The sequence below is a fragment of the Leucopleurus acutus genome (genome assembly GCF_964270905.1).
Source record: "Leucopleurus acutus genome assembly, chromosome: 10".
Lineage (NCBI taxonomy): Eukaryota > Metazoa > Chordata > Mammalia > Artiodactyla > Delphinidae > Leucopleurus > Leucopleurus acutus.
The window spans coordinates 7,560,068-7,569,478 of NC_139153.1; the positions used below are offsets into that span (position 1 = coordinate 7,560,068).

The 9,411-nt window shown below is 45.7% G+C and overlaps 1 protein-coding gene across 1 annotated transcript; it reads right to left on the reverse strand.

Moving 5' to 3' along the window:
• Window positions 1-616: 616 nt before the first annotated feature.
• On the reverse strand, window positions 617-7,905 carry BRK1 (BRICK1 subunit of SCAR/WAVE actin nucleating complex). The gene is made up of 3 exons (XM_082848054.1): window positions 7,782-7,905; window positions 1,807-1,889; window positions 617-1,535 (listed from the first exon to the last, which is right to left on the reverse strand). Exons 1-3 carry the CDS (start codon window positions 7,897-7,899, stop codon window positions 1,509-1,511), a joined length of 228 nt encoding a protein of 75 aa, XP_082704180.1. The 5' UTR covers window positions 7,900-7,905; the 3' UTR covers window positions 617-1,508.
• Between the last annotated feature and the right edge of the window lie 1,506 nt (window positions 7,906-9,411).

Sequence of the window (9,411 nt, forward strand, 5' to 3'; positions counted from 1 at the left end):
TAAGTGAAGGTACTACTTAAAATGGTCTTCCAAAGGTCTAAGCACGGATCTAAGCTCAGATGTGACAATGCAAAGCAGCTTGAGCTCTGCCAAGTCACTTCAATTGCTATTTACTGACTACCTGCCTTTTGCAAGGTACCCAGCTGAGCAACACAGGCAAAGGCACTGATGTATACTGTACGATGCAGACACCAAGGCAGAGAACAAGATCAAACCCAGGGCTGAAGCGCTGTATTAGCATGGCAGGATGGGAGGGACTGAGAAAAGGAACAGGGCAGCACTGAATGAAAAGTAACGTCAGGAAAACTTTATGGAGGAGGTTCGGCTTAAGCTAGACCTTGAGTGGCAAGTAAGATTTGAATAGGGAGAAATGACTTCTACATGACTAAAATGAGAATTCTACATGGCGGTTAAGCCGTTAGGAGTGGGTTGGCACAAGTTTATAGCAGGCTTTGATGCTAGAATGAAAAGTTTTAGACTCTTCTGCTTAAATGATTTGCTTTTCAAAAAGAAGTAGACATTTATCTTGTACTTTATAAAACTAATAGTCTTCCCTGGATTGCAGTTAAATTGTGTAGATGCTGGTATTTCAACAGACTGCAAGCATCACGCCTGATTCAACACTGCATATTTTATTGGAGCATAAAGTGCCTACATACTAAGTACTCGGTAAATGTCCACTGAACGACCAAACGATTCTCAGGATGGATTAGCACAAAGTCCAAATATGGGGGCTCCAGCTGGCAAGCCACCTAGGGTTTGATCAAACAGCTACATCTGCAAGTTTGCTGTTAGAGTAAGAATCCCACACATCAGATTTCTGTGGAATACGTGAGCCCCATCTCTAGCTCCTCTCCCCACCACAATCACAGCAGTCAGATAAAGTTGAGGAGTTTATTAGGGAAATATGAGAGATAAAGACACCCCAATTGAGAGAAAGAAAACTCTGAAAATGTCCCTTTTCAAGCCAAGTGGGGGCCTGGGCTTGACCTCCCCAAAAGGACAAGAAACTGGTGGGTTAGCAACAACATTCTCTGGCAGCCACCTCGCCAGGGCACCACAGCCAGGACTGCTTCTGACCCCCGGCCAAAGGTGGGGAGGAGGCAAAGACCGTTTATAGAATCAATGCAGAGGCAATGAGAACTGCAAGGAAAGGCTGAGAGAGAGACAGAGAGAGAGAGAGAGAGGTGGGGAGGACCTTGACAGAGTCCCACCTTCTGGCTCTTAGCGCCTCAAATATGTTGACAAGTAGTTCTACAAAGTGTCACTGAAGAAGTAAAATGCCTAATGTTGTTTCTGAGAGTTCCCCTGGCTCCTCCCCACACGCCACATCACACTGCTGGGTGTACATGGCAGAGCCCAAAGGCCACATTTTTGAAAAAAAGGAAAACAAGAATAAGCCCTGTTGCTCTTTAAGGAGAGAGGAAGGAGCTGAAGGCTGCTGGGGCCTTTCCCACGAGGGTCTGCGTTCTGTAAAAGCAACTTCCCAGCAGCAGCATGGCACAGTTCTAGGTGAGAGTCTCACCTTTTGTCACCTGTCAAAGGAAAATTGACAATCAGATAAATTCAAAAGCATTAGAGGGGTCCAAAAAAAAAAAGGCTTATTTTCTATCCTAGGTTGTTGGGAGTGGTAGAAAAGATGACAGCTTCAGAGTCCCAGAAAGCTGGTTTAAATTCAGGCAAGGGAGTTAACTTCTCTAAGCCTGTTTCTGCTTCCAGGTTTTTTCAGCAACAAGTGGAAATGTGCATTCTCTCTTGTACAGCCATGCCTGCCTCATGAGGAAGGCCCTTGCCCATCATACTCACCCTTGCTTCAATGTACTCTATTCTCCGCTCAAGAGCTGTCAATTTCTCGTTTAGTGTTGCGAGTCTTGAACGACAAGACATATCTGGTAAAAGAAGACTGACGTTCAGGATTAATGCCATTCCAGACACAAACACACACACAGCCCCTAAGATGAAGAGGAGGAATGATATATCATGCAGAGCACAGATGATAAGAAGAACGAGTGGGCAAAACAAGGCAGTGGGAGGATAAGGTGAGAAGTATCTTAGGAGCACAGCTGCTTAGAGAGGATCTGCCTAACTTCCTACCAAACGTGGCAGGCAGAGAATAATGCCGCCCCGCCCCACCCACACCCCCCACCCCCTGCAAGATGGCTACGCTTTAATCCCCAGAACCTGTGAATATGTATCCTACAGGCAAAGGGACTATGCACATGTGATTAAAGTTAAGGACCTTGAGATCTTGGATTATCCAGATGGGCGCCATCTAATCACAAATCCATAAATGGAGAAGAGAAAGGCAGAAGAAAAGTGGAAGAAGAGATTCAAAGTGTGAGAGGGACTCAACCTGCCACTGTTGGCTTTGAAGATGGAGGGAGGTAGCCATAAACCAAGGGATGCAAGTGACCTTTAGAAGCTGGGCGTGGTCCTTAGCTGCCAGCCAGCAAGGAAACAGGGACCTTAGTCTGACAGCTGCAAGAAACAGAATTCTGCCAACAACCTACGGGCAGGAAGCAGCTCCTCTTCTAGAGCCTCCAGCCCTGCTGACACTGTGATTTCAGCCCAGTGAACCAGTGTTGGACTTCTGACCTACACAACTGTATGATAATAAATGCATGTGGTTTAAGCCGCTATATTTGTAGTAATCTGTTATGGCAGCAATAGAAAAGAGAAAACTAATACAGCAAGGCTGTACAGATGGCCATTTGCTAATAGGCAAACCAAGAGTTTCAAGAGAGGGGAAATGACAAGAGGATGAAAATAATCTCAATAGGGAAGAAAAGCAGAGGCCAAGGAAGCAGCAGACCCTGAGGAGGAGGGAAGGTGCGGTGTTTCTGAGCTCATGGAAGCCAGCTCACTGCTGCTGCTCTAAGGGCGCTTGATGTCCCATCAGCACCTGCACAGGCCTTTCAGAACAAGAGAAAACTTGGAGAACATCAACTACCCTGTGGATCCCACCTTTCATCTGCAAAAAATTCCTTTTCTTCCCCTATCCTTTCCAATCTCTTTAACACCTCACCCAAAAGGAAACCTAGACTTGCCCTAAAATACCTTTCCCCCTGCAAACTTCTCTGACACCAATCACTTGGCGACTCTTCCTCCAACTGTTCTCAACATCCGGGAGAAAAAGGTTTCCAGGCATGCTAATTACTCCCATACGCCTCCCCAAACTGTTCTTCAGTCATCTCTCAATAATCCTCACTTCTGAAGTTTAAAATATCTGCTCTCCGAGACACTCTCCCACCCAGTGATCTCATACTTAGCTCACACCCCTCCTTTTCGTGCTATGAAAAGGATGCTATGCAAAAGCGCTTCAGCACCCAATTTAACAAATCTTGCACACCCTGATCTTGCCTTGACTTTCATTTCGTCAAGTCCAAATCTTACTCATCTTGCCCTTTTAAACATTCTCCTTCAAGTCAGTTCAAAGTGGACCTCTGAGAGGCCTTTGCTGAATGGATATACTTCTCCCTCTTCTGTAAGGATCTGCCTATTCTGGACATTGTTCACTCTTCTTTTTCATCTTGTTTTTTTGTGTTTTTTTTTTAAATCTGCTAGTGCTGCTGCTTCTAATTCCCAGGCCCAGCTTGAGCAGAAGCACCTCAGCACCCTCCTTTTCCCGGATACACCGCCACTGCTAGGACTGCCCAACAGGACCTAATCTCTTTTCAGCCTGGTTTTTAGAAGCTCAGAGGCACATCGCGTATGCTTTTCAGTAAGAGCATGAATGTTATCACCGACAACCTGTCTTTTCCCATAAAAACGTCTGCCAAAATGAAGGCGCAGGGTGGTGAGAGGGAGGGTTCCTTCCTGGATGGCTGTTCTGTTCTAGCTCTGTCAATCTGGTGATGAATCAGAATCCAAGAACAGCACTATGTTACTGGCCTGCATGGATAAGCACTGTTGAAAATGTAAAATGTTGAACTCTAGAAACTTCAGTCATATTTCAGATCCCATTAAATACATACCGGTTCAAACAAAATGCTGGGAAACCATGCGGCAGCCGGACAAATTTGAAACCACAATGCATTTATATGTACATTATCACCAGACTGTAATGGAAAAAGCAAGTTGTCCTCATCAGGGGGCTTGATGGCGTGCATACATTACCACCGCTAACAAATGCCAGTTACCAGACAACTTCTCTGAACTCTTACTGCACGTAACCTTAACCTACAAAAATCAGCACTGTCTTTCTCTTAAGGTCTTATTTCTCCAACAAAATTATAAACTTCCTAAGAGTGGCTATGTCCATTTATTCTTATTTATCCCTTTCTCACAGCATCTGACACACAGCTGGAGTTACAAGAGGCAAGCTGTATTTGTTTGCCAAGTATAAGAATTGAGATTTAAAAACAGCCTCATTCTCAGGCTTCCCTGGTGGCGCAGTGGTTGAGAGTCCGCCTGCCGATGCAGGGGACACGAGTTTGTGCCCTGGTCCGGGAAGACCCTACATGCCGCGGAGCGGCTGGGCCCGTGAGCCATGGCCGCTGAGCCTGCGCGTCCGGAGCCTGTGCTCCACAACAGTAGAGGCCACAACAGTGAGAGGCCCACGTACTGCAAAAAACAAACAAACAAACAAACAAAAACCAGCCTCATTCTCTATTTTTTTTTGTTACATTTCTCTGAACATATTAGCTTTAGAGTCAGAAAAAAAGGTGTAAAAATAAAAAGTTATCATCTGTAACAATCTATTTTTAGAAACGTCATCAATTCAAAGTACAGAATAGGCCCAGTGTTAGGATGTTAGTGCTCCATCACGATCTGTGTGTCCTCAGGTTCAGGTGGTCCTCCAATGCTTAAAGGGTAAACCACAAAGAGATCAAAATTCTACTCACACTAGCTGGAATCACAGGGTAAAAGCTGTTCAGAATCATTAGGTATCCTGGAAAAACAGTTCCCTCCCCAAAGCACATGCCCTACACAACCTCTGTGTGGTCAGGGTGAGAATTATAGGTCTGCTGCCATTTTCAAAAAGCTATAGATGCCCCCTCAAAGTAAACGCCTGCTAAATCTTTGCACCACCAAATCACATTATAAACACAATACAAAGCCCCCCCAGATACATGTCAGAATTGAGGAGTCATGCTAAGGGCTTAGACAGGGAAAATACATCCCACACACACTCATCCTGAGTCATCCAATGCCAAGACAACACACTGAAGTCTATCCTTACGATTTACCCAGTTTCTCAGCCTGGTGGTCTTTGTCTAAACTCTTGTATCATGATATCGTCAATCTTCAGGAACTTGCCTCAGGTATACCTAACTGCTAAGACAAATTGCTTTAACCTTTAATCGTGCTTCCTAATTGTTCTTACTTGTAATTAATTGTTCTTTTCTTTAAAAGGACTAAATACACTTTCTAAAATCTTCAAAAACCACCTAGTAATTACTGCAAACATCAGGCCATTATCCTCACCTTAAAGGAGAATAATGGCCTAAGCCAAGGGAAGCCATTTCTCCCAGCTCCTGAAGAACGGAATCCTATGCATCTACTTCCTTGGTCTAGGACTTGCTGGAAATTTTGAAGAAAAAAAAAAAGTCTTTATTCTCTATCTGATCATAAAATGGGACTCACACGCAGTTGCTAAAATCTCACAACAGGTATTTCCTTGCTTATAAAGCAAGAAAAGAGACACTTCTCCTCTGCAATTCTAAGCTCAAACTCTTCAATTTTCGGTTCGTTCCAAGACTCACCCACTAAAACTTCAGTAAAATGTCAAGAAGTTTTATGCCAGAGATAAATGTATGTTTATTATATGCTTATTAATATGATTCCGTGCTCAGAAATGAAGTTATTACATTACCTAGATCCAAACTGGGGGAAGTGAGATGCTAGCTCACTTTTAAATTTTGAACAACAGCACCAGTTTAACTTGTTATTTTAGATGCTTTATTTACTGAACTGACACTCTTAATACTCTGTTTGGATATTCTGTGTCTACATATCAGATACTAACTCCTACCAGATAAATGAAGCCTTTTGCTTTTGGGTTTTTTGGGGGTCTTTTTTTTGCGGTACGCGGGCCTCTCACTGTTGTGGCCTCTCCCGTCGCAGAGCACAGGCTCCGGACGCGCAGGCTCAGCGGCCATGGCTCACGGACCCAGCCGCTCCGCGGCATGTGGGGTCTTCCCGGACCGGGGCACGAACCCGTGTCCCCTGCATCGGCAGGCGGACTCTCAACCACTGCGCCACCAGGGAAGCCCTGCTTCTGGTTTTAAAAGTAAAAACTCTCCACGTCAGTTATCTGTCCAACTACTTTCCACTGCCTCTCCAGACTAAGCCAAAGTGTCAAAGCTGTGACCCTGTCATCACTCCATCCCTCCCGGGGCACGGAACATTTTGTTTTCTCTTACCTGGCTCTGCCTCTGAGGGAACGTTATGAGTAAAGAATGCCCTAAAGCACCCCCAATAATAGTTTAGCTAAGGAAGGAGAGACAATTAGGAAAACTAACATCAAAATAGTTTGCACAGAACTTAAAAAATAATTTCAGGATACATGAGTTCTATGACTTCTTGACTACCATCCCCTACTACAACCTCTATACTAAGTTATTATGTGTGTGAATTTGTATCACTGACATATAATTTATACTATTCTCATCTCTCATTAATACTACCTTCACCCTCATTCCCTGTGTGAGGAAATCCACCACACCAAGTCACATTGTATGTGAATATATTAAGACAAAAGCAATGTTCTGCTTTGTTCTGAAGTTGTCCTTATTTCATCTTCAAGGCTTCTGTGTCCCCCACAGAACCTGAGAGAGAGCCTTGTACTCAGATCTAGTTTCTCTTGCTGATGCTTTCTAACAAGACTCTTGCCCTGTCACCTTTATACTCCTCAGGACTTGTCAGTTCTCTAGCTAGAAAATAATTCCTTTTGAAATCTTTTTTAATACATCGGTGTCCCCTCCTTAATCTTAATCGCTTAATATTGCTGAAAGAGTGGACCAGAAGCACAGCAGTTGGAAAAAGATCACTAGACGTCATCCCCACACCTTGTGATGCCATAGAAAGTCTACCCAGTGTTCAGTTCTCTCAAAGAAACACTTGGAGAACATGAGGTAGGGGGTCTCTGCTAGGCGCCTGCCGTCCAGAAGGATGTGGAACAATGCGAAGAGAATTTAAAACTGTCACGAGCAGGCCTAGGAAAGATTTTGCTAGAAGCAGACAGAACACCCACTGTCGGCTAGAGACTAGCAATGCAGAGATGTCCATGGCCTGACGCGATGTGGACCTTACTCTGCCCTCACCTGCTGCCACTCAGCACAGCGCGCGAGGACACAGAAAGGAACCCACAGGAGGGGCCGGAGGAGCGACTAAGAGGCTCGGAGCTCAAGGGCTTCGACTCGATCCGGAAGGAGATGGGCAACCGTCTAGAGTCTTTACAAGGCAGTAACACAGCCATGCTGCGTCCCGAGAGCCAAGCGGGGACTGGAAGCGAAGCACAGAAGAAGGGAGGCGACTGAAGAGAAGCAAAGAAGCAGACGATGGATGGGGCTGCCTGACGTATCCGGGAAAAGGAAAGACTTGTTAATGGATCCGGGGTGAAGGTTAAGGAAGCCGATGAGCTCAGCGTGGGGCAGGAACACCCCACAGGGACTGCCCAGTGGAGGCCGGGGGTCAGGGCGAGAGGGGGAAGGTGCGGCCTGAAGGAGGAAGCGAAAACCAGCAGGAGCCCAAGGCTCCCCGAGTCCCCTTCAAAGCTTCTCAGCGCCCTCCCTCAGCAGGCCTCCCTCCTCCCAGCCTCCCCCGGCTCGCCCGCTGACCGAACGAGTTGAGAAAGTCTGCGATTTTCTTGATGCTGCTGGTGATGACCTCAATGTACTCCCGGTTCGCCCAGTCCTGGTGAATCTCCCGCTGCACCGGATCCTCTTGCCCCGCCATGGCTGCAGCCTAAGGAAGCGCGATTGCGCAGGCGCCTCGACCCTCCAGGCCGCCAGTGCGCCTGCGCCGCCAGTCCACAGCGGTCCTGGGGCACCCACGAATCCATGGGCCTTGTGGTGCGCCTGCGCATTGTCACGTCTTCGCTGGCCTCTTCGCGCTGCTCCCACGCCCCTGAAGACCGTCGCCTCCAGCCCGTGGAGAAGAATGGAGTGCGCACGCGCCAAAGTCCCCCCCACCCCCACCCCACCCCCCGCGCCACCGCTACCACCACCTCTGTCTCTGGAGGTTACGGTCCTTGGCGGGGGAGCGTGGGCCCGCATCATCCCTTCCCTCGGGTGCTCCAAACTAAGCTTGCGGTCTGTGTCCACAATAAGCTGGGCATAGCCAATTAAACCACATTAAATACAAATCATTTTTAAAATGCCTTTTAACAACACAACATGATGTCCCACCTTACAATTATCAAATGAACAAACGTTATTTTTTTTTTTAACGATAATACTCAGTGTTGAAGAGGCTGAGGGGAAATTGGTAAACTCGTAAATAGCTGGTCACACTGTAAACTGGCACAAACCCTTCGGAAGGAAATTTGTAAATTGTTAGCAAGAGCTGTAAAAATTTTCAAACTTTTTAACCTAGGTATTAACAAAAGTATTGAAAAAGAAAAAACACTTTATGCACAAAGGTGTTCTTTGAGGCATTATGTGTTTTTTAAAAATAAATCTCAACAGTTGGGGAATGGCTAAAAACATTGGTATGGCCACTTAGAGCAATATTATGCAGTCATATAAATGCTAATTATGAAAAACTGTGGCAACATAATGGAGATGATAAATGAAAGGGAAAACAAAATGCATGTGTTGTTTTTTAAATTGCAACTATGCAAAAATTATATCTGCTTGAGGACAAGAAGGATATACAAAAAAAATGTCAATACCTAGTTTGTTAAGGTAGTGGAATTATGCGCAATTTTATTTGTTTCAGGGAATATTTACAATCTGGTTTGTACGGTAAATGCCTTTTAGTTTTTAAAAAGTGATGAACAGTCAGATTTCTTCTAGCAGTAGCTGGGAAGAAAACATTACTAACAGTCCTGTACTCTGGTAGAAGATCTTATAAGCTATAATGCTGCTTTTTTAAAATATAAATTTATTTAATTTATTTATTTTTGGCTGTGTTGGGTCTTCGTTGCTTCACGCAGGCTTTCTCTAGTTGTGGCGAGCGGGGGCTACTCTTCGTTGCGGTGCGTGGGCTTCTCATTGCGGTGGCTTCTTTCATTGCAGAGCATGGGCTCTAGGCATGCAGGCTTCAGTAGTTGCAGCACGCGGGCTCAGTAGTTGTGGCTCACAGGCTCTAGAGTACAGGATCAGTAGTTGTGGCGCACGGGCTTAGTTGCTCCGCTGCATGTGGGATCTTCCCGGACCAGGGCTTGAACCCATAGTCCCCTACCTTGGCAGGCAGATTCTCAACCACTGCTCCACCAGGGAAGCCCCTATAATGATGCTTTAATAG

Excerpts from the sequence above, each read along its gene's own strand:
- BRK1 (XM_082848054.1), bottom strand. The coding sequence starts at position 7,899 with ATGGCGGGGCAAGAGGATCCGGTGCAGCGGGAGATTCACCAGGACTGG. Across the intron at positions 1,890-7,781 it reads AGACTTTCTCAACTCGTTCG|ATATGTCTTGTCGTTCAAGA; the intron begins GTCAGCGGGCGA and ends TTCTTTTACCAG. Across the intron at positions 1,536-1,806 it reads TAGAGTACATTGAAGCAAGG|GTGACAAAAGGTGAGACTCT; the intron begins GTGAGTATGATG and ends TTCCTTTGACAG.